The 26,311-nt window shown below is 37.9% G+C and overlaps 1 protein-coding gene across 1 annotated transcript in view; it reads right to left on the bottom strand.

Moving 5' to 3' along the window:
• Positions 1-762: 762 nt before the first annotated feature.
• Positions 763-26,311, bottom strand: part of RNF150 (ring finger protein 150) — a gene marked incomplete at both ends in the record, with an annotated part of 106,150 nt that continues 80,601 nt past the window's right edge. The window contains 5 exons of the mRNA XM_081332721.1: positions 763-881; positions 10,653-10,863; positions 12,073-12,169; positions 12,765-12,847; positions 13,219-13,290. Coding sequence (XP_081188847.1) covers positions 763-881; positions 10,653-10,863; positions 12,073-12,169; positions 12,765-12,847; positions 13,219-13,290 — 582 coding nt within the window. The remainder of the gene's footprint in view (positions 882-10,652; positions 10,864-12,072; positions 12,170-12,764; positions 12,848-13,218; positions 13,291-26,311) is intronic.

Genomic DNA, 26,311 nt, shown 5'->3' with positions numbered 1-26,311 from the left:
AACAATTTGCCAACCTCTATCAAACCAGCCTCTGTTTTCCTGTCTGGAAGATCCTGGAAGCACAGATCTCCAAGGGCCAATAATATCTTAATAAAAAGAGTCTTCAAATCAAGTCAAAGTTGGAAGCACCATTTCTTCCTGAAGCCATGCTTTCTTTATGTAGAAAATGCCTGGCATTCATACATTTTTGTGTCACACCATAATGTTCAGATCTCTGAACTGAATATTTGAATAAGCTTGGGTTATTGAGAAGAAAGAAAAATAATGTCCATCAACATCAGCTATAATCATTTTCTGGTATCCCTTTTGTTTAAAAAAAAACAAACCACAAGAGGTGTGTGTGTGTGTGTGGGGACTTCATTTCAGTTATATGATTATATGGTTCTAAGCCACCAAGCAGAGGCATATTCTTCTGGCACCTGGATTAGAACAATACATTTTCAACTTCTGTTTTCAATGAAATGAACAAATATAATTGATAATGAAACTGCATCCAGGCAGACACGTCTGTTACTATTGCTTTTCATGACCATCCCAGAATGGAATTAACTGGAGTTCGCATAATCTTCCGGATGTCTTTGCAGGTCATACAATTACATATGTGCACGTGTGTATATGGGTATTCATGTATACACAACTGACCCAAATTTTACATATGTGCACATATGTATATGGATATTCATGTGTGTACCACAACTGATTTCTTCTTCCTGCTACTGCCTGTTAGTTTAGTAGAAGGATGTTTTGATAGTTTCCTTGTTTTCAGGATTTCACCTCCTCGCAGTCTGGATCAGTGGAAAGCTCCACATCAGAGAGTCCAACCTCCATTGCCATAATCAATGAAATATCTGAATCACTACTAACTGCTGGTTCTTGCTCATCTGAAAGAAGAAAAAAAAGATTAGAGCCAGGTCTTTCATCATTTACAAATCATCTTCGGACTTTTATTTTGTTCTTGTCATCTGATTTTGAATAAGAAAACGCATCAAAGTGTAAGTCCACAATATTTTTTACAAGATCAGCTCTTACATTTGAATGGCATCATGAAGTCTATATTTCCAAAAGTATATAGATTCAGGACAAAACATTATTAGGATTATTCTTGCACATTCAATTTCTTATACTGGGAGCTACAATTTGGTGGCAAGAGGAGGTGACTGGAAACCTTGAGGGAACACATGTACGTCTGGATCTTTAGGTTAGATACGCCTGATTTCTCCAATTAATCAATGTCTGCTAGTACTGGCTGTCAGAGGTAGACCGGGACATAATCTGCAGTAAATTAATAAGGATTATTGATGTCTAATTAATATTATCACAAAGTCAGTATCATAATCTTGTCTCAATTTTTAAAATAGATGTAGATAATTGTTCTGGTATTTGGTCTTTCTTGAAGTGAGTGAAAATCCACCTTCACAAAACTAATGATAGAAAAGTTAAGAGGTTCTTCAATGCATTTTCACATCCCTCTGTGAAACTTTATCCAAAAGTAATATTTTTCCCCCTAATTGTTTTGATGTGATCTCTGAGAAGAAATCTGCTAACTCCATTCAATGGTTTATGTGCAAAAACTCACAAAACATTTTCATCTTGGGAGAGAAAATAGGCATTTGTCAAATACCTATTAATCTTTAGGGAACAATTGTGCTTTGCAGAATATGCTTTAAAAAGTATGGTTAGGTCATTTATGATGAATACCAACAACTGTAATTATGCCTCATGAGCAACCAATGCAGATATTTTAGTACAAACCTCATATATTTCCTATTTGTTGCACAGCTTAATTTACTTGCCATTATTTGCACCATTTCCAGACATTTTTCAAGGGCAACCTCGTATAGGCTATATTGCAGTAATCAGGATGGGATGTTACCAGCAATGTAGCCTACATGAAGTTGGCTTTGAAAAATCTGGAAATTACAAGTGGTAAAAATAATGACAGGTAAATCACTAAGCAGTACAATACATTACTGTAAAATTATTAAGCTTATAATTGGCCACAGCTGGAACTAGTAATTATATAATTAAAGTCTTTGCCACAGCCACCATTTGCAAATCCAATGACAGTACTTGCTTTTTCAGGGGGCTTGCTATCCTATCCAAACAGGCTAAAACACAATAACTTTGTCTCATGGCTCAGAATTCAGACTCTGACAAAGATGCTCTAGTTGAACCTGTGGATTGTAAACTTCAGAAATTACCTAGCCAGGAATCACTTGAAGCTGATCAAACACAGGTACCATCAGAACAGCTGGAGTAGTGAGATGATGAGGCATGAACCCCAAGCCCTTGGACTCTGAGTAGAGTGGAGTAAAGAATAAGAATGCTCAATGAGTCTCCTTGCTAAGCAAGGGAGTAACTGTCTTGATTTAAGATAACTTGGTCACAGCCCTGAGCTACCTTTGTTCGAAACAACTGTCTGATCTCTTGCTTTAATGCAGGGGTCTTCAAACTTGGCCCTTTTATGACTTGTGGACTTCAACTCCCAGAATTCCTCAGCCAGGCAGGCTGAGTTCACACAGTTGAAATATTTGATAGGGTGCTTTCTTTTGGAGTCTTAAGTGGGAAAGCCTGAATGGAAGGAACTCTTAAAAGAAATGGGGTCAACTTTTTACAAAAGATTCAAAAGTTTATATTGATCAGGTTACATTTTTCCTGGAGCCTGTACATGTTTAAGGCATCAAAGGGCAATTTGATCCTTCTCTACATGCAAACCTCTCTTTTTATATAGATAGCATTAGGGAAGAGCATTATGTTGACTCAGATTCTATATTCTACATTGAAAATGGACTCTTAGCCTAAAACTAGTAGTATAAAATATTATGTTTCAAAACAAAATAATTGCTTTTAAAAATTTCTTTTTTAGAATTTCCACTGCAAAGATATAGTTATTTACATCTAAAATTACCAATAGTCAATATTCAGCAACAAATTTTCATTTTAAATTACACAAAAGGTTTCCTTAGGAACAACTATATTCAGTACAAAACTAATTTATGCTCATGGCTCTTCATGTTATTTTCAAGAACTACAACTCCGTCTCTGAAATGCACACCCACATGCTAACCAGTGTGTACCCATGTTGGATCATAGTTACTGAAACAGTGAAAAGCAGAATGCCAGATGCATAACGTCAATATGTAAATGCAACAAACCACCAGAAGGTAATTTGAATTTTTATGCAAATATCCTGAATATACAACTGGGCCTTGAACAAAATACCACAATATGGAATTTTCATATTCAGTGTTCTACCCACTTAGTTCCATTATTCAACTTTCCCTTCCCCCCCCCAAAAAAAATTAATATTATGTAATACTCGTTTACAATTTCTATATGTGCACATCTCTTCTATCTTTTATTTTAGTCACTCTACTTCATGTTTCCTGGTTTTTACTTTTCCTAATCATTCTACTCCATGCTACATCTATAAATTTTCCCCCAGTTTCCCAATATCACGCCATACTATTTCTTCTTCAATTTGATTGTCATTTCTCTCCTTCTCTCAGGCTATCAACATTTTATTTCACTATGTTATTGCTAAAATATTTCCTCCTTTTATGTTTTTGTTTAGATAGTTTTCTATCTTTTCTCTTCTTGGAGTTTCCCCTGAATATAGGATATTCTCTATTTTTTTTCCTCCATCTCTGTATGCATGAGATTATTCTATTCATTTAATAGAAATGTAATAGGAATTGTGGTGATTTTATGTGCCTTAGGACAGGGATCCCTAAACCCTGGTCCGCGGACCAGCAACAGTCCACGGCATGCCAGAAAGCAGGTTGCGCAAGCAAGCAAAGCCCCATCCAGGAATGCAGGCAGCACACAAAACCACGGCCCCTCTGGTCTGTGGAAAAACCTCTCTCCATAGAACTTTGTCCCTGGTGCCCAAAAGGTTGGGGGCCATGGCCTTAGAAGGTACATCAAACTGATATATTTTGATGAGGGCCCTAAACGTTCATGAAATACTATTAGATCTTTAAACACAGAAACATGACATGCACAGAATACTGGAAACAAAAGAATGGAAGTTTGGGGCTAGCACTTTGCATTTCTATTCTGTATATGATTTGGGTAAATTTATAATGAAATCTATGTTATTTATTTATTTATTTATTTATTTTAATTCCATTTATATCCCGCCCTTCTCCGAAGACTCAGGGCGGCTTACAGCAGTGCTTTTTTTGTAAAAGAAAAAGGTGCTGGAACTCACACATGTCATACAACCTGCCTTGCCTACCCTACAAGGTTCCATCCAAAAAAGGTGCCGGAACTCCGTTCTGAGCGTTCTATGAGAAAAAAAAGCCCTGTATTTAAGTAAATGTAGGGTTTTTTTTGTCATAGAACCCTCAGAAAAGAGTTCCGGCACCTTTTTTGAATGGAACCTTGTAGGGTAGGCAAGGTGGGTTGTATGGCATGTGTGAGTTCCGGCACCTTTTTCTTTTACAAAAAAAGCACTGAGTAAATGTATAATGAAATCTGATCTGATTTATGGTGTCATGCCATTATAGCTGACAGCCAGTAAAAGGGAATGGTAGCACAATGACGTGTAAATTGGCAATAGCTTATATCACGTATACACAACTGAACGCCTTGGTATGAGCTGCATGCCAAACCAGCAAATGCAGCTATTGCTAACATTACACTGTAGCTGAGCCAAATTTAACATTCTGTAACTTTGAGTATTTATATAGATCTCCGTGAAACAAAAAGCCTTCACATAAATGGTTTCAGAAATCCAATGGGAGTAGATTCAACAATGTTTCTAGTGTGTATTTCAAAGGGCACCAAATCGCTATTTAAATAATCCTTATGTTCTGAAGTGTTAACATTATTAAGAGAGAGAAAATCTATCTTTTTTTTAATCACTAAAAAAGGAGGCTGGTAAACTATTTGTTATTTACCTGGGATATTGTTGGGACCAAAGTATCTGTTTTGCCTTTAACTAATTTGAAGTCAGCATCTATTCAGACATTAGACAAGGCTATCTTTACTACACTGTGAAACATAGTCAATTAAACCATTGATCATCCTCTGTATATTATGACATAATGTAAGCATACAGTCTGTTCTTACATATTCTAAAGTAAGTGATTCTTTTTAGCATAATGGACACCTTGCTTTGTATATCTCATGCTTTGTGTAGTGCTACTGACAGTTTGTTAGTTATAAAATCAGCATTTTTGCCTTGGAAAAGTCTGGCTCCCAATGTATCTCCCATAGTAAGTACACTTATAACTAAGCAGTTATATTATATTCAGGGACATTTCTCTCTGAGAAAGCATTGCTTCATAAAGAGATGCAACAACACAACCACTTGTTAATGTTATTTTAATAAAAAACACAGAGGAAATATGTTCATATGAACCCATTTTTCTCCAATCCGGCATTCTCCAGATGTTAAGTCCAGAACTCCCAAAGTGTCCAGCCAACATCTGAATTTTGGAAATTATATCTTAACACATATCGAGATTACTAAGATGAGAAGATTGCATAGAGATGATCCTAAAAATACATTTTTGGCCATATTATATTTTTTTTTAAACGCAATTATTTAAAGCTATATTTTGTGCCAAATAATTGAAGTCTGTATTTAAAAAAATAATTGCATTTATTACTTTAGATTTTCCTACAAAAATCTAAAAATAAGCTTTTTTTAAAAAAAACTTATTTTCCACATGGAAATGTTATTAATCATGTAAATAACTCAGAAAGCAAGAATAAGAAATTTCAAAGTAGGATTTCAATTGGAATTTTTTACCTTTGAAAAGGTAAACCATCTCTGCAACCATTAGAAACCACTGAAAATATATTTTAAAGACTTTTTAGTTTTATGTAAAGTGCCTTAAAAAGTAATATATTTGCACTTCCATTGTAGGGAACTAACTACCATCTAACAATCCTATTATTATAACTTTATAAATTAGGAGGACTGTCTGAAAGGTCCTGACACCCACAGCCTGTAGTTTGATACCTATAACCTCTGATCTTAATGTGATGGAACCAAATCTATGTCGTGACAACAAGAGTAAAAATTGAAAATGAATGAACTCTTGAGTTGATATTTTAGAAGGGCAATGACCTGTGTTGAACTCTAAGCACTGTAAATAGGCAGCAAGTTAAAAACTAAAATGTTTGCTGTAGCTAAAGCACAGTGTTTCTAATATGCAGTTTTGGAAAGAATAAACCTTAAGTGCAAAGAACTAAAGCGCTGCACAACATAATCCTTCATAAAACAGTAGATCACACAATGGACTCAGAATCAGTCCTCCTGAGAAGCCAGAATCATCAGACTTTGCCTCTCCTCAATGCTCATCTAGCAGCTCTTGCATCATCCAGTCACACACAGGAAGTTGAGCCACAGCAAATTTAACCTTCCTCACTCTTTCAGCCATTTTAATTCTAGCTATTCATAGGAAGACATAAGAGACAGATATTCCAGCTGAATTAAAGCTCTGCAGATTGCTATTAAAAGTTCCAGATAACTATTTTTGTAATGTTCATTTTTAATTTTAAGCCTGAGGATAGATCTGATCTCTAAATTACTCTAGGAATGAGGGTGAAAGTTTGTTCTCTGAGCTTTTGGGTTGGTTTCCGAACATTTAGTTACCAGGCTAGGTAACATATCTTCAGTGGAGTTTAGGGGATGTCAATGTTCTTCTGTAGAATAGAATAGAATAGAATAGAATAGAATAGAATAGAATAGAATAGAATAGAATAGAATAGAATAGAATAGAATAGAATAGAATATTCGATTTATATACCGCCCTTTTCCCGAAGGACTCAGAATAGAATAGAATAGAATAGAATAGAATAGAATAGAATAGAATAGAATAGAATAGAATAGAATAGAATAGAATAGAATAGAATAGAATAGAATAGAATAGACCTTGGAGGTCTTCTAGTCCAGCCCCCTGCTCAAGCAGGAGAACCTATACCATCTCAGACAAGTGACTGTCTAGTCTCTTCTTAAAAATCTCCAGTGATGGAATGCCCACGATTTCTGGAGGCAAACTGTTCCACTGGCTAATTGTCCTCACTGTCAGGAAGTTTCTCCTTAATTCCAGGTTGCTTCTCTCTTTGATCAGTTTCCAACCATTGTTTCTTCTCCTGCCCTCTGATGCTTTGGTGAATAACGTGACCCCCCTCTTCTTTGTGGCAGCCCCTCAAATACTGGAATATTGCTATCATGTCTCCCCTATTTCTTCTTTTATTTAGACTAGCCAAACCCAACTCCTGCAGCCATTCTTTGTATGTTTTAGTCTCCAGGCCTTTGATCATCTTAGTTGCTCTTCCCTGAATTTCTTCAACTCTCAACATCTTTTTTGTGCTATGGTGACCCAAACTGGCCACAGTATTCCAGATGTGGTCTTACTAGGGTTTTATAAAGCGATACTAATACTTTGCATGATCTTGATTCTATGCCTCTGTTTATACAACCCAGGATTGTATTAGCTTTTTTGGCTGCTGCTGCTCACTGCTGATTCATAGTCAAGTGATCGTCCACTAGAACTCCAAGATCCCTCTCACAGTTACTGTTTTTAAGCCAAGTCTCATCTAATCTGTACTTGTACCTTTGATTTTTCTTGCCTAAATGTAAGACTTTGCTTTTTTCCACATTGAAATTCATTTTGTTGGATACGGCCCATTGTTCAAGTTTGTCAAGATCTTTTTGGATCCTGAGTTTATCTTCTGGGGTGTTGGCTACTCCTGCCAGTTTGGTGTCATCTGCAAATTTGAAGAGTCCCCTTCAATTCCCTCATCTAAGTCATTTATGAAGATATTGAAGAGTACTGTGCCTAAGATGGAACCTTATGATACCCCACTGCTTACTTGTCTCCATGTGGATGTATTGCCATTGAGGACTACTCACTGAGTATGGTTTGCCAGCCAGCTACAGATCTATCTGGTGGTGATGTTGTCTATTCCACCTTTTTCTACTTTACCAAGGAGTAGGTTGTGGTCTACTTTATCAGATGCCTTGTGATGTGCTGTGAGGATCTTGTGATGGGCCAGGTATGATCACAAGACCCATCACAAGACCTTCACTTGACACACCCACACATGAAGCCCTTATAAACAGGAGAACACTGACACAGACATCCACTAAACACCGCTGAAAATGTTACTAGCATGATAACTAAACATTCTGAAACCAACCCACAAGTTTGGAAAACGAATCTTCATCCTCATCCTATATCCAAGCTACAGATATTCGCCACTATTGCTTACTCTAGAAATGTTTATGACTGGATACTAGGTACAGGTAGTCCTCATTTAATGAGTGTCTCAGACAATGACCATTTGCAGTTATGAAAAAGTACTAGTTCTTGATTGAGGTATTTACTTCTTGATTTTTGGCCTGATGTTAATTTTGGTGTTAATCTATACTCATCTGGGTATAGGTCTTGTGATGGGTTGATTGCTGCTGGAGAAGTGTTTGGGTCTTTTTATTCCCTTTCTGGCCTGTTGATCATCTTTTTTGCACTATGTTATTTATGCCAATATGTCTATTGATGGCCAATTTTTTACAGTGCCAGGCTTCCAGGAATTCTCCAGCATTTTTGAACTTGGCTTGGTGTAGGATGGTCACAGTTTCCCAGTCGAAACTATGGTTAAGTCTGTCCATATGTTGTGAGATTAAAGAGTTGTCATTATGTCTTCTGATTGCCAGTTGGTGTTCAGGGATGCATTCTGCTAGTCTTCTGTCTGTTTGTCCTACACAGGGCCTGTTGCAGTCTTTACACTGTATGTTGTGGATGTCTCCTGTTTTTTTCTTCTGAGGCTGCTAGGTCTTTTGGTTTACTTAGGATGTTCTGGAGGGCTTTAGTTGGTTTGTGTGCTATGCTGTTGCAATGCAGCTGTAATAATTGATTGGTGTTTCTGAGATGTTTTTGATATATGGCAGTGTTACCCTATTTACAGCTTGTGCTGGTTGTGCTATATTTGGTTGAATGGTCAGGCACTTTTTGATGAAGTTGCATGGATATCCATTTTGTTGGAAGATATTGTATAGATTATTAGTTTCCTTTTTCTGTTGCTCACAGTTGCCATAGAGAGTGCCTGTCTAAATAGAGTTCTTACATTGGAGCCATGAAATTATAATATTCGAATATGAAAGGGACAATAGTAAACAATCTTATTAATGGTATTTACTTGAATTTCAATAAATTAAATTTTGCTTTTATTTTGCCCCCAACCATTTACTTATTCTCACTCTTCCTGCTTTTTGACTTATAACCCTGGTGATCTAATTAAAGGGCCAAGTTTTTCCTCTATTTGAAAATAAGTTTTACAACCTTTCCTTAATAAATAAGCAAACAAGGTTAAACGCGATGAGGTTTTCTCGCTGCCAAAATGCGCCCTTCATCACTGACTTGAATCATAACCAAGAAGTACAGAGAAAAGGAAATATTGGTGTTTGTTATTAACATTCCCTTTACATTTCTATTTTCTCCAATATACATTATATTGAAAGATACTGAATTCTCCTTGGTCAAGGATGCAGAAGGCCATCAGATATTTATAAAAACACGTCACAGTTCTTAAGCTACAAACATTACACATAATTACAGGCAGTTCCAAGTTTAACCAATATCACAACTCTGGTCACGATGTTGATACCTTGCTGCTCTGATATATGAAAGTGGAATCTATTTCTGAAAGTATTTCATAAGTGACCCAGAAGAATATAGACAAAAATTAATTATAAAAGATATCTGGCAAGATAAAGCAGACAATCAAGAACAGTTATGAACTAATATTGGTAAGAACAGATCATGTATTGAGTTAACAGAATGATATGAGACTAGTGTATGGAGAACTGCAATGTTAAAGTGTGCAATAAATAAAGGGAGAATGGGAATCTTTGGACAATGTTATGATTACTGGAACTGCATTTTTAATACTAAAACTTGGAAGCATAAATAATGCTGAAATTGAAGCCAGCTACTGTAGCCTGAAAGCTTCAGCTTGGTTGTTTTCCCTCACAGCATATAAAAGAGTAAATCTGCAGCAATGAGATTAGAAGAGGACTAGAGGTACCGGTAGCAGCAAAGGTTTGCAAATTGCAGACACTTGCTACTGGTTTCCAGATCTATCCAAAATAACATAGACTAAATGTCAGAAAGCACAGGGCTTACAGTTCAAAGATCGCACAAAATCTTTTTCTCTTCAAGGAGGTAGATATCTAGTCTTAAATCAAGACTGAGTTATATCAGATGTAAGACCTATATCTCATACCATGTAGAAAATTTATTATTGAATTTTGTCTGTGTGAGAATAGTATTTGTGAGAGGAAAGAATACCCTTTCCTAAGCAGTATTCGGTGCAAAACGTAGTAATTTGTAACCTTTTCATCCCCATCTCTTCCTGTAAAACATAATCTTTCAATATAACAGCATGATCACAGTCTGAACATGTTCATCCTATGGTTCCATGCCACTAGTGAGATTTGGTTCTGAATTAATATCAGTGGGGAAAAAATAATTGTACTATAACCCCCTATGAAAACTCTAGTTCTATTGAATGTTTTCCAACTGGAATCCAGAGGATCAACTAACTCAAAATATTTCAGAAAAGCCACCTTCTGTACTTTTATGAATTGCATCTGTAACATTTTATTCAAAGCAAAGAGATCAATGGGGACTTACTGCTTGTAGTATTGTTACTTTCCCCAGCCTGCGGAAGAGGATCTGCATCCTGAATAACTTGTAATACTCCAACTGTCCGGATAGGAGTATCCACTGCTATGGAGCTTTCATTCACAGTGATATCACTAGCTCCCGTAATCTGATTGGTTGGTGGCCCACCTATAGAAGCTTCAAAATCCGGAGGGATGTCATCCACACAATCTGCATTAGGCTAAAAGAAATTAAAAAGAAGAGAATCATAGAATTGGGAAGAAACTTTGTAAAAGATAATGTTCAGGAGTAATATTGATTGAAAAGGTTTCCCTCTGCCCCAAAATCACCCCTACAATTTGATATGTGATTCCGTCTTAATATATTTCATGTGTTATCAGGAAATCTATTGTTAAATGTTGGGGGCAATAAGCTGATTTTGTAATAATGCCGCTGGGGCCCCCCCGAAAGCCCTAATAAGCAGGCATATACATAGAATGAAGGCTATTGCTAAGCACATTGATTGTGCTTAGATTGTAAGCCGCCCTGATTCTTCAGAGAAGGGCGGGATATAAATGGGATTAAAAATAAATAAATAAATAAAAATTTTCATTTTATTTTAAACAAAAGTTGATGGAGACCATATTAATTTGTATATTGAGCTGAAAATAAATGGTAATGTCAGAAATTTGCTAGGATAGATTTTTGTTGAAAATTGCCTGGGATTAAAACATAACTCAATTTATCAATATATAACATTTTCACATGAATTGGAATCCAAACTAGTTTATACTTACTATGGCCATTCCTTTTTTTTTTTTTGACGGTCATCTCTTCTCAATAACACACTACAGTACATGTACTTCTACTTCATAGCATTGATTCAGTTAAAATATTAAGAGAGAAACACACATATAAGAGCACTTTTTAATTAAGCTAATGCAATCTTCAACACTTTTATACCAGTACAGAGTCTACAATGAAATAGTCTTCCTCACCTAAAAGGCATAAGCAACTATTCTGGAACAAAACTAATCAAGTCCAAGCTATTTGGGAATCAGGAAAAGTTATAGCTCAATACCTCAGAAGGGATTCTGTTTGTTTTTTTTAACAACTCCTTTTTTCTGAACCTTCACTGCTTTAGGGAACTCAAGATTTAAGGAATTCATTGTGTTTTAAAAACAATGTATCAGCTGTTACACCAATACCAATGCAGATGGTACCAATTTTAAACAATTTATCTGTTTATGTTTGTGAGTACACAGAATGGCCATAAAATACTCAGACCTTTTATGCTGCATTGGAATATAATACTTGCTTTTACTTATAAATTAGTATATATGGCTTGCTTTTCATTATAAAAAAGAATAAAATTTACAAAATTTAGGTAAATACAAAACTGTATTTACAAAAATGCACTTTTACTTACTGTGTTACTTGGAATGCTTACCGGAATCCCTAGTGCTTTTAGTATATTCATTTTACACATAGGACAGGTACGATGATCTAGAAGCCATGGATCTACACAAGATTTGTGAAAGAGATGCCTATGAAATGAAGGAAAATTATATTTAGTTCAATGTTTTTTTTCTACAGGTCGGAATTTTCAAACATTAAGCTGAAATAATTTATTTAGCAATATAAAAAATTTAAACTAGCAAACTTTTTTTATCAAGCTAAAAATGAAGTCAGAGCTGAAAAACAGAAGTATTTTGAAGTTGATTATGATGCAGTATTAGAATCAAAAGAGAACAAAAAATGGAAAATGAATCTTTTTAGTATTATAAATATTACTATGATAGATTTTTTTTAAAAAACATCAATTTTGGATGTATGTAAAATACAACATAAATAAATGAACAAATCTACTGTCCATAATAACAATTCCAACCTTACATATAGATAATAAAACATAATAAAGAAACAGTTCTTGTATTTTATTTATTGTGACACCAGTGCTAAATTTGTCATAAAAGCTAAGACACATTTATACTCATCCCAAATGTTATGATATTACAGACCAATAAATGTACAAACCTCTATATCAAGCAATCTAATGAAACTTTGAAAAAGATTCTGACTGTTTCTTAAAACCAATTACTTTATTAAAATAAATTTGTTGGAATAATGATAATAACTTACCGGCAAGGCAAGATCCTGACAACATCATTTGGTTTGTAACCCTCAATACATACTGCACAGTTGTCAAAATCAGACTCTGTTTCCTAAAAATAATAATTAATATTTTAAAATAGCAAAAATGCAAGCTGAGTGAAATTCAGAGAGATGTGTCCTTGCTGATGTGGCCAATATTGATGTGCAAATGAATGGTGGTAGGATATAACTATCCAATTTTTTCCCCTTTTTGTCCATGTAAATGGATAGTCTAAACTCCAGATCATACTGGAAATTGTAGCTTTGCATGAACCCTCTTTATGTTTATCCAATCTTCTGACCAGTCTTTACACACTCCATTTTGTAGTAGCAAGTAAAAAAGTTCTAGTTTTATTTTTTAGTATTATTATTATTATTTTGTCCTTAATATTGTCTCTGAACAAAGTGGTCATTTTTAAAGAGAAGTATTTTTTAAAATTACCTTGTCTCCTTTCCTTATTGTTCTGACTTGGAGTTTGCTGATTGCTTTCTTTGCAGCATCTCCAAGACGACGCTGAAAAGGAAAAAGGAAAAACACAGAACCATTGCATTAATAATAGTTGAAAACCATTTAAAACAAAAGAGGTAAAAACAAGGATTTTATAGAGAACAAATGCTGTACAACACTTAACATAGCACAGTTTAAAAGTATTAAATTATGAACAGCATTGGTAAGCAAAAATGTGAAATTTTGGTTAAGTTTAAGCATTAAGAAAGATGCACTTTTCTCCACTTGCTTTTTTTTGTCATTTATATGTAATATGTGTATCGTACAATCTTTCATCTGTAAAAATTTGGTTCTCAACTCAAACATGATGCTGCATACATCATCTGCATGCAGCATTACCTGGACATTTATGCCACTAAGTCTCCTTAGGCTGTCTTTATACATTACTGTAGTCCATAAATGCATGAACCAATCAAGAGTACATCACACATACTCCCTAAACCAGGGGTCCCCAAACTATAGTCCGCGGCCTGGTACTGGGCTGCGGCCTATTGGCCACTAGGTCCTGGGAATAGCTGGTGAGCCCCACCCCATTCACTAGCAGCCCCTCTTCCGCATGCGTGGGGACACTAGCACTGCCGTCAGCATCACATGAGCACCAGAGGCCTATTTGCACCGGCGTCTGGGTGCCAGCACATGTGACATGGGCGCGTATGCCCCATTTGGGCATGCACGCATATGCTAGCGCTGCCATCATGTATGCGCCCATTTGCGAATGTGGAACCATACATGCGCACATTTCCCTGGACCAAAATCATCTATTGCCTCTAAATGAGGCAATATGAGCCTCTTGGCCATCTGTCCCATAGACAACTGAACTCTGCCCAATAAGGAGGAGACCAGTGACTCAAGCACAACCTGTTCCATCACAGACGGAGGAGGACACTGACAAGGAAGGGGGCTACATGAATTGGTTGTGGTCATTGGAGTACATTGCAACAGCTCCTGCCACAAAGGGCACTCAAATGGGGCCTAAGCAACTCAGGCCAGATGCCCCTGAGGTTGTACTTAAAGCTCGGGAACAGGGAGAAGTTCTTAGAGAACCTGAGTGGAAGGCTGACGAGCAGCCTGAGCAGAGAGAATGCCGTCAACTCCAGAGTCTCCTGGGCTGGAGGAGCCTCTGGAGAAAGACTCAATCCTCCCACATGCCTCACAACAACCAGAACCAGAGAATGGGCCTCCAGCCCCAGAGACTTTGGGTGTGAGAAGTCTCAGGAGGATGACTCATTCGTTGCAGCTGAGCCCAAAGAACAGAGACCAAAACAGGCAATACATCCCTTAGAAGACTGATGTATGATACTCTGGGTCACAGCACAGAAGAGGCAGTACTCACTGCTAGATGAAATTCTGATTCATCCCTTGACACCACATACCCTTGGTGAGCACTTCCCACTCTTTGGGGGGGACTAAAGAATTTTGGGTGGGGGAGTGTGTAGCAGAGAGATCAGCTGAAATGGGATCAGCCTGTGGGGTTCCAGCAGATTGGGGCTGCCCAGGATGGCCAGCTGGGTGGCAGGTGGATGGACTGAGTCAGCAACTGAGGCTGGAGCTCTGCCAGAGCCCCAAAAGCTGCCTCTTCTTCAGCCAGAAGAAAAGAGGAAGAGGTGGGGATTTGAAAAGGAGATGTTTTGGTGTGGAAAGGGAGAGTGGAGGAGAGTGAAAGAGGCGATAAGAGATAAGAGAGGTTTCTGTGGGGCAAGCCTGAGGGGGACGATAGGGATAGAAGAGGAGAAGCTTCTGTGGGGCAAGCCTGAGGGAGAGTAGGAGATAGAAGAGGAGAGGCTTCTATGGGGTAAGCCTGAAGGGTCAACAGGGATAGGAGAAGCTTCTGTGGGGCAAGCCTGAGAGAGAAAAGGGGATAGAAGAGGAGACTCTTCTGTGGGGCAAGCCTGAGGGACAGACCACTGTGGACCGGCAGCTATACCAAGAGGGCTGGGAGAACCTGGACTCCAGCAACCCTTACAGGGGTAGTGCTACAATAAAAAGGCTTGGCAATTTCAGAGGATTATTAGCAATAACACATAAAGCTGCCAAACCTCTAATAGAGCTGGTCACCCAAATGCCCAAGAAAATAATGCCTATTTTGAAAAACTATCTGCTGATACTTTCCCTATTTCAACATGGGATATGGACATGGAGGACAGCAATGAAGAGTCCTTGGGAGTAGTTCCCATGTTACCCCCCCATTCGCTAATAAAATATAATACCAAACAGAAAATGTAAGTAACAGAAATAAAATAGAGGTTGACACTCAAGTGGAAGTGAGATGCAGCCCAAATCTTTGAGATTTACTAATCAACGATGGTCTTGCAGTAGGACTCAGTTCTAAGGCTGTCACCCTTAGCTCAATGCTTCTAAAACTAGACATAAGCTCAAATCGCCAGGTAGGCCTACAGCTCATGAAGCAAAATGGCTAAGGAGTCAATTTGAGGCAAGAAATTCATCCCCACCTAGAAGTAAGGTACCACTCCTTGATTTTGATACTATTCTGAACTGCCAACCTGTAAAAGTATTCCACCCAAATTGCTGCTCACCTCAAAACCTGCCGGAGCTTATACAATAGCAAGGTAGTAGTGAAGGTAAACAAATTTTACACCAAAAGAATTTTGGATAACTTCACTCCTGTTGGATGTCTGAAAAACCTGTGTTTTTGAATCCAAAATTCCAATATCTTTCCAATCACCCCCACTAATATTAAGCATGAAGGCTCTATCCAGTTACTTGGAATACTGGCTGAAAGGAAAAGAACAAAGGATGGGGACCTGGCGGAATTCCTCTCTTTATTTGACTTCATAGCATTGCCAAAGAGCTGACTGACTACAGACAAGGAAAAGATTCATTTTCCAGGCTTTAGATCAGGGGTGTCAAACTCAATTTCATTGAGGGCCGCATCAGCATTGCGGTTACCCTCAGGGGGCCAGGTGGTTATGGCCAGGGTGGGCATGGCTAGAGTGCGTATGGCCTACTGGGTGGGCGTGGCCAGCTCTACATCGTTCGCATCAAGGGTGCCTATGGGGGCCTGGGCAGGAGTGGGACAGATCTGAGGCTCTGGCAGAAGGAGGGTCTCTGGGCCAGGGCCAAGGCAGTGGGGGGCGTTCCCTCACTGTTTCCAGGATGGCTTCGTGGGCCACATGAAACCTCTTCGCGGGCCGGATCCGGCCCCCGGGCCTTGTGTTTGACATGTCTGCTTTAGATACTTGAAATATAAGACTAAAGGGTGGACATCAGGAGGACTGACTATATTTGCCAATGCAAAGCTGGGCTGGCAAGAACGTGAATTGGTCTTGATGACTCTCCTCATTATTTTGCTGTAAAGTTTTTATATAAATTCTCTGAAATAGTTCTACTGAACATGTATAAGCCACCACATACATCTTCCCAATTTTCTCCTAATACTTGGGTGAATCTAGAAAAAACAGTGCTAAAGATATACTCAAATCACTCTAAAGCTACTGTAATATTAGCAGGAAACTTTAATGCCAGGTTAAGGGCCTCTAGAAGGTTTTGTACACCTGGATATTATTCCTGAGGATTATCTTATAAATAACCCACCTGGTTCTCTAGAGACCTCAAAATAAATACCGCAGACTCATAACTGGTCTCCTTGATTTATAAATGTAACCTCCACATTTGAGGAGGTAAAGAACCTGGTTTTATATATCACTCAGGGAACTCTAACAGTGTTTTAGATTATCTATATATTACATGAAATAAGTTTGCTGTTATCAGACATCCAAGCCCACACAAGGAAGGATAGCAATCATCAAGTACTGTAATCACAGTCCATTTCCAAAGCAGAGCTGATACTAAATTAGCTCTGCCTCCAGAACAGAGGCTATTAGCTCATCTTGAAGTAAGGCAGAATAGAAAGCTCAATGAAGCAAAAGTAAGGCAATATCTATCTTTCTGAATACAGAACAAACTCAATTTTTTCCTCTATCCAAGGTCCAGATAAATCTTGATTCATTACACTGATTTGTGTCTTTCGCTGAGAAAATCCTTGACCGATCAACTTCCTACCAGAAACCAACAGCACATAAGTTCAAATTGGTTTGATTCTGACTGTTTATATACCATAAAGTTATTGAATGCAGCAATGCACCAGGTCCAGGGACACACTAATGTAAAAAAAAATGTATGCTAAATTGTTAAAAATAAGGTGTCATTGTAAGAAAGTGATAGCATCCCAAAAAACTTCATACACAACTAAAATATGATTTGGAAGAGAGAAATTCATTTTTTTCTGGAATATTGTATCAAGTTTATTGAAGGAATGTAAATTCCAATTTGATATTGTTATTCTAGCTTCAGTTTGGAAGGATTTATATACAAAACTACTTATTAATCCTAACTAGGTCTCCCTAGATAAGCTAATTATTGATACTCTAGCTTTTGAAAACCTTCTTCCCTGGCCTCCAGTATCAGTATCAGAAATCTAATTTATTATCCAATCTCTAGATTCTAATAAAGGACCTAGAGAAGATTATTTTTATCCCCAGAACTCTTCAACAAACATATTGATTGATGGGCCCCATTGTTAAGAGGGCTGTTATCTCATATAAATTTATTTTATTTATTTATTTAGGAAATTTATATGGCCTCCTATTCACTCACAGTGACTCTAGGCGGTTTACAAGCAACAAAATAAATATATACAAAACAGCAATAGCACTTAGACTTATATACCGCTTCACAGTGCTTTACAGCCCTAACTGGTTTACAGTCAGCATATTGCCCCCAACAATCTGGTTCATCATTTTACCAATGTCGGAAGGATGGAATAAATAAATAAATAAAACCAATAACTACCCACCCACCCACCCTGGCGACAACACACATAGTCAAATGAGCCATTTGATGGGCTCAATCCCTCTCTGGGTTCCCCGGGGCCACTGGCAAATCCAGGGCCTTACAAAAGAGCTTTCAAATGGGGACCAGTCCAATTTCTGCAGGGATGATATTTCAAAGGGAGGGTGCCACCACGGAGAAGGCTTGAGTCCCACCAGATGTACCTCCTTAGGGGATGGGACCTGCAACATTCCTTGCCTCCCCGTTCTAGTGGATCAGGTGGATATGACTGGCAAGAGACGGTCCTCAGATAAGCTGGTCTCAAAGCATAAAGTGCTTTAAAGGTGACAACCAGCACAATCGGCAACCAATGCAGCTCCTGCAGGAGAGCTAATTAACACAGATTGCATCCCAGTCATATGGAAAATCACCATTATAGTCCCCATATATAAAAAGGGGGACAAAGGTGACCCAAAAAATTATAACCAGTGAGCCTTATTGGAATTGTGGCTAAATGTATGCAAAACATGTTTTGAACAAAAAAGAAGACTGGGTAATAGAAATAAATTGCTTAATGGAGGAACAAACTGGACCGGAGTGTTCCATAGTAAACAATTTATTTTACACCAGTCATCACTATGTGTATATTGATGTCTCCCACCCATCACAGCTCTTAGGTCAGGCGCAGGAGAAATTACCTATAGAGATTATTGGGGGGGGGGACTGTTGCTGAATAAGGCAATCAGTAAATGAGAAATGTCTGCATTGCAAATGAACTCATGTTAAAAGATAAAGGAGTTAACTTGACAAAATCAATATTATTTCAGTCTATTTTTACATTGAGGAAAGCAAAACTCATTTTATTATCTCCCCTTTCACTTGGGAAATTTATGCCACATTTCTTCATGTAAATCTGAAATTGGAATAATTTCTTACCCATCTGTTCCCAATTCCTTTGTCTCAAAGCAATATTTCAGGTTTCAATAAAGAGACAGCAATTCATATACACACCAGATATTTCAAATAGTTCTGTGTGTGTGTGTGTGTGCTTGTGTGTGTACCCTTATGGATATATGTATAATGATTTTGTTGTTTTTCTTTTAAAAACCAAGCAGTGGATGATAAAAATATCCATCATTTTTTAAAAAGGCAAAAGGACAACTGGCTTTAGAAGCAGGTAACCTAGTAATATTTGGATATTTTGGAGCAGAGGTCCCCAAACATTTGGGCACCAGGGACCGGTTCCATGGAGAGAGGTTTTTCCACAGACCGGAGGAAGCGTGGTTTTGTGTGCTGCCTGCATCCCACGGATGGGGCTTTGCTTGTTTGTGTGGACCGATGCTGGCATGCCGCGGACCGGGACCAGTCCATGCACCAGGGGTTGGGGACCCCTGTTTTGGAGTACCAGTTTAAGATATCCCATTTACTGTCCTGTTAGTTGTAGAATACAGGAGTGACAATTCTAAACTTCCAGAAACTATCCTTTCACCAATTCTTGTATAAATCATTTGTGCTAATTGGTGAGTTGTAGCCCATGAACAGAAATATATTTCTGCACTTACAGAATAATCCAATATTCCCATTTTCTCTTTTGCTGCTTAGATATGAAGCTACTGCTGTTCCAGACTGAGCAGTGGAAGAAAGGAATGCAAGAAACAGTAAATCTAATCAAAGGTCAAAGAACATGCCAAGCAGAGGAACAAGGCAAGCCAATATAAGATTTGTTGCAATATATGAGTTACTGAATATAGATCAGTACAAGATTAGCTGCTGCTATGTATTATCAACTAAACGTTCAAAGCCTTATTGACTGGACTACATTGCTAGGTTTCTTTTCCGTGTACATTAAATGCTGCCTCAACAGTTTTGTACATGAAACAAAAAATAAAATTATAAAAACAAGTGTAATCCAGAAATGCATAAGTACCTACCTGCTTCCAGAATCACTGCATATCATTGAATACTGCACCTGTCTAGAAATGCACAATACAGATGTTTGATGTACCTGCTAGAGTGCAGTATATTGTAATATAGAAATTTCTGATTTGTTCTTCAGCTGATACAAGTATATTAGAAAAGATATTTATTTATTAACAAATATTTATAACACCACATTATATAGGTTGTGTGATAAATCTCCAACTAGAATGGAGGGAGGTGTGAGGAGGGGACTGAGCTTACAGTCCTTGCACAGATCTATGACAATTTGCTGCGGCCAACTTGCAGTGGCCAACTCACCATGGCCAACTTGTTGCGAGACAACTGGCCACAGTGAACTTGCTGCAGGACAACTCACTGTGGGACATATCAAAGAAATGGTGGAATAGAATCATTAAAGAAAGGACGCAAAAGGAGGGACAGAATGAAATGTGAATGGCAAAAATTTTAAATTTTTTTTTAAATCATTAGAGTTGTTAAATTGTCCCACATTGAGTTGGCCATGGTGAGTTGGCCCATTCTGTCCTTGCACAGCAGGAAGCAGTGCAGGCTTATCTCTCCCAGACTCCCTGAAGCTTTGTTGGACCATTCCCAAGAGAATACAATCAGTCTTGAAAATAGGCATTGCAACAATAAAGACTTTGAACTACTGACCGTGTGGGCCTGGTTCCTTGTACCTGACAGTTCTGATCAATTTACATAAAACATTTTCCAATTCATAACTCCAACTGTCAACCATCTGAATAGCAGGTCCCCAAAAAGGAATCTTCAAGGCTTTGAAAACCATAAAAGTTAAACTTTATTGAATACACATCTCGTAACTGAAGAAGCAAAACCAGCTCTGATTTTCCCATGCAAAAATCTACCTAAACACTAGCTTCCCTTAACCCCCACCCACTAGATATTCACGTTGTCCAATTATAGCTTTTTGGTTTGTTATGAGAACAGTCCACTTCTCTGCCAGACACCTGTATTAGTGTCGTTGGCATTCTTAGGCTCTCATGGTCCCTGAACAGCTTCTTAGAATCCTGTTTACTCCCTATGCTTTCTACCCCTCCCCCATTTTTTGGCAAGTTGAGTAGCAATAAAAGTTAGCAGGCATCTTAGTGGTTCAACCTTGACATGCCGGCCCCCTGAAAGAATGAGCATAATTAAACAACCATTCCAACAATATCCTCTTGAACATTGAGGGTATTTAGCATGAAATTTTCTTAACCTGTCAGCCTTAACATTATGAGCTGTTACCCATTCAGCATCACCTAACGGATAACCTTTCCACTGGATTAAGTATTGTAACTTTTCCCTAAAAATCCTTGAATCCAGTATTTTCTTAACTTCATAATACTTCCCACCCTCCACCAATATAGACGGAGGAGGTTCCTCTCCAACTGGTCTTAAGCTAGATCCCTTGAATGGTTTCAGCAAACTGCAATGGAACACTGGATGGACTTGCTTCAATTCTTTTGGCAACCATAGTTCAACAGTTATTGGATTAATGACTTTCACAATTGGGAAGGGTCCTATGTAATTAGGACTCAGTTTTTTTACAAAGTTGCCTCAGTTTGAGATACTTGGTAAATAAGTATACCTGGTCCCCAATTCTATAGTTATCTTGAGGAGCTCTCTTCCAATCAGCCGGCTTCTTATGCGATTCCCTAGCCTTATCCAATGCCTTTTGTATCTCTCCCCAGGTAGTCTTCAGGGTATCCATCCATTCAGCTAAAGACAACAAGGAGGGAGATTCCCTCTGCAGTTCTGGCATCGGTACAAAATCTGCTCCAGTAGCTACCTTGAATGGGGTGAACCCAGTGCTACTATGCATGGAATTATTATATGCCACTTCTGCAAAAGGCAGAACTTCCACCCAATAGGTCTGCTGGTAGTTCACATAGCAACACAAATATTGCTCTATCATTGAGTTAGTTCTCTCAGCCGACCCATTAGTACTCAGATGGAACCCAGAACTAAGTCCCTGTGAGGTACCTATTAGTTTGAACTGCACTCCCCGGTCCGAGATGATATGCCTTGGTACTCAATGCAGTCTATATATATGCTGCACAAACAATTTGGCTAAAGTTCTGGCTGATGGGATCTTCGGACACACCACAAAGTGAGCTTGCTTCAAAAACAGATCAATCACAGTCCAAATCACTGTATTCCTGGAACTCTCAGGAAGTTCCACAATGAAATCCATACCGATCTCCTCCCACGAGTTGCTGGGGTTAGCCACTGGCTGCAACAGTCCAGGAAGCTTCCCTGGCAAACTTTTCATGGATGCACAGGTTGGGCACCCTGCAATGTAGCTCTCTATGTCCTTGTTCGTCTTAGGCCACCAAAACTACCTCCTGGCTAGGTGAGCATTTTCATGAAACTGAAATGACCTGTGGGTTTCACATCATGACATTTTTGCAGGATCTGAATTCTTAAGTTGGGTGGCACATACAGCTTGGGGCCCTTCCAGTCCAGTCCCTCCCTTGTCATCAACTCCCCTCTGTTTCCTGAACTATTCATCCACCTCTGGGGTTCTTTCAATTTTGGGGTGAACTTACTATCGGCTAGCTGAGGGGGAGCCAGCAAAATTGGTCTTGTAGAGCCTTGCGCTGCCAGCAGCCCAGGGGGGGGGGGATGACCAAGTTAACTATCTTTTCCCTGGAGCTCTTGTACTGGGGCAGATGAGAGAGTGCATCTGCCAGGAAGTTTTCCCCTGTTGGCAAGTACTGAAGGGTAAAGTTAAATCGGTTGAAGTATTGAGCCCATGGGATCTGTTTAGAAGATACTTCCTTGGGATCTTCTAAATTCTTGTGATCCATCCAGGAGCTCAAAAAGGATCTTGTTACCCTCCAGGAATTGTTTCCAGGTAAGCAGTGCCCAGTGAACTGCATAAACCTCTTTCTCCCACACTGCCCAGCACCTCTCAGTGTTGGTTAGTGTGTAAGCACATGGCTGGTTTCCCTCCTTTGTTCTTTTGAAGTAGGACTGCCCCCACAGCTATATCAATAGCGTCAGGTTGCATCACAAAAGGTGCTGCTGGATCTGGGTGTTTGAGGGTTAGCTCAGCTGTGAAAAGCCATTTAAGCTTTTCAAAAGCTGCTTGGCACTCCATAGTCCAATTGAGTAGCTGGTTTGCCTTGGGCTTTGACCTTCCCCCTCTCATTTTCAGCAGCTAGGTGATAGGTAGGGCTATCTTTGCGAAGGAGGGGATGAATTATTGATAGAAGTTGGCAAAACCCAGAAAGCTCTGCAATTGCCTCTGGGTACATGGGGCTTCCTACTCAAATATGGCCTTCACTTTCCCAGGGTCCATTTCTACTCCTTCACTTGATATGCGATATCCTAAATAGTCTAAACTAGTCTTGTGGGAATCACACTTAGATAGTTTGGCATTAAGCTTAGCTTTCAATAGCTTCTGTAGCACCTCCCTCACTAGCTTCATGTAATCTTCTATTGTCATATAGATTAGAATGTCATACAGGTAAACCAGCACCCCCTTTTTTATTGAAAAGTTTTACAATACATTTTTAAATACAAACACCCCTCCTCCCTCTCCCCTCTCCCCAACCCCTCCCTACCCTACCCTCCCCCCTCCCCGACTTCCCAGAGCTGAATACAGGGTATAAAAATACAAACAAGCATAATCTAAAATATGCTAACAGTAATAAGACATTAAATTCTGTCGCACTTTAACTCTCCATTGTCAAAATATTAATAAAATAACTACTAACTAGTTATACTTCATATAGATCCAGTACTTATTCAAATGCTAAATGAAACTTTTTAGTCCCATATTTATTCTGAATATATTCAATCCATCTCCTCCATTCCACAATGTATCTCTGTTGCGACTGGTCTTTCAAATACGCTGAAATCTTTGCCATTTCCACCAAGTTAGAAACTTTTAAAGTCCACTCTTCTATAGTCGGCAGTTCTTCCTTCTTCCAATATTGCGCTACTAAAAGTCTCGCTGCCGTAATTAAATTCAACATCAACTTAGTATCTATAACAGTAGTATCTGTAATAATACCCAATAAAAACAATTGCGGAGAAAACTTTATCCTTTTCTTAAATATCTTTTGCATATTCCACCAAATTTTGATCCAAAAAGCTTTAACCTTTTTACAAGTCCACCATATATGAAAATACGTTGCATCCTCACAACCACACCTCCAACATTTAGGCTGGCAGTTCGGATACATACTTGCTAATTTTTTAGGATCTAAGTGCCACCTATAAAACATTTTATAAAAATTCTCTCTTAAATTTTGGGCCTGTGTAAATTTTACATTTCTAACCCAGATCTTTCCCCAAGTGTCCATTGTTATAACTTCTTGAAAATTCTGAGCCCACTTTATCATACAGTCTTTAACAAGTTCCGTTTCTGAATCAATTTCTATCAATGCATTATATATCCTTTTTATATGTGCTTGACCTTGATCTCTAATTTGTTTTACCAAATTTTCAGCAGTCATCGAAAAACCAACTTTCTGGTCCTCTTTCCATCTAGCCTGTAATTGCCCATACTGAAACCAAGTTTGTACAATCTTTTCTTCTTTTAAAATATTATATGGCTTTAATTGCCATACATTCCTCTCTAAACTTAAGATTTCCTTATATGTAGTCTCATCATGTTTAAATCCCACATTTATATTTTCTATTGCGTGTTTAGGTATTGCCCAAATGGGTATCTTATAATTTAACTTATGTCTATACTTTTTCCAAACTCGCAACAGAGCATGCCTTAAAATATGTACCTTGAACACATTATCCACCTTCTTATCATACAATAAATATGCATGCCAACCAAATAACAAATCATGACCCTCAAGATTTAATAATCTCCCTTGTGTTAAATTAAACCAGTCACTTATCGCTGACAAGGCAGCAGCCTCATAATATAATTTAAAATTAGGCATTTTAAGACCACCTCTTTCACGCATATCTTGCATTATCTTAAATTTAACTCATGGCTTTTTCCCTACCCAGACAAATTTATTAATTCCTTTTTGCCATTCCTCCAAATTTAAATCCTTTTTAAGTATAGGTATCATTTGAAATAAAAATAAAAATTTTGGCAAAACATTCATTTTCACTGCTGCAATTCTTCCCAATAAGGATAATTGTAATTTTTTCCAACTATCTAATTCTTTTTGTATTTTTCCCCATAACATTTCATAATTATTTTTATATAACTTCACATTTGAGGCTGACAGATATATCCCCAAATATTTAATCTTTTTAACTATTTCAAATCCCGTTAGCTCTTCTAAAACAGCCTTTTGTGATACTGTCATATTTTTAGACAATATTTTAGTTTTTTGTATGTTGATCTTAAATCCAGAAACTTTCCCATATAACATTATTATCTCCATCAATTCTACAACTGAATAATCCGGCTGAGTTACTGTAACAACCAGGTCATCTGCAAATGCCCTCAATCTATAATCCTGATCTCTTATTTGAATTCCCCTAATTTTTCCCGAGTCACGTATTTTAATCAATAATATTTCCAATGTTAAAACAAATAGTAGAGGTGACAACAGGCACCCCTGCCTTGTACCCTTTTCAATATTACATAGTTCAGTCAAACTGTTATTAACTATTATACGGGCTGTTTGCTTTTGATATATTGCCCTAATTGGTTGTAAAAATTCGTCCCCAAATTCCATTTTCTCTAATACTTTCATCAAAAATTGCCAATCCAATTGATCAAAGGCTTTTTCAGCATCCAAAAAGATCAACGCTGCGGGGATCTGATTGTTTCTTTCCAAAAATTCCAATAAATCTACAATATGTCTCACATTATTCTTCATTTGTCTACCACTTATAAATCCAGTTTGATCACCATGAATCATTTGTTGTATTACCCTCATTAGTCTATTAGCTAAGATTTTTGCAAATATCTTATAATCAGTATTCAAAAGCGATATTGGCCTATAATTTTTAGCTTGGGTAGCATCCTGATCTTCCTTCGGAATCAAGGAAATAAAAGCAGTCTTCCAGGATGGAGGTACCCCTCCTCCCATTTGAATTGTCTTAAACAATTCCCTTAAAGGTTTCACCATTTCTAACTGTAAATTTTTATAATACACGGCAGTCAAACCGTCAGTACCCGGCGCTTTACCCACTTTTAATTGTTTGATTGCTAAAAGAATTTCTTCATCAGTTATCGATTGATTCATCCCTTCCTTTTGTTCTTGAGTAAGAACAGGAATATTAGCTTTTGTCAATAATCATCTATATCTACATCTCTAATCTTATCTCTAGCATACAGCTTAGAATAAAAAATCAACAAAAGTCTTTTTAA

Source organism: Vipera berus, assembly GCF_964194415.1.
Source record: "Vipera berus genome assembly, chromosome: 7".
NCBI lineage: Eukaryota > Metazoa > Chordata > Lepidosauria > Squamata > Viperidae > Vipera > Vipera berus.
Note: the sequence above shows the minus strand (reverse complement) of the source record. Positions and strands in the feature narration are given on the sequence as shown.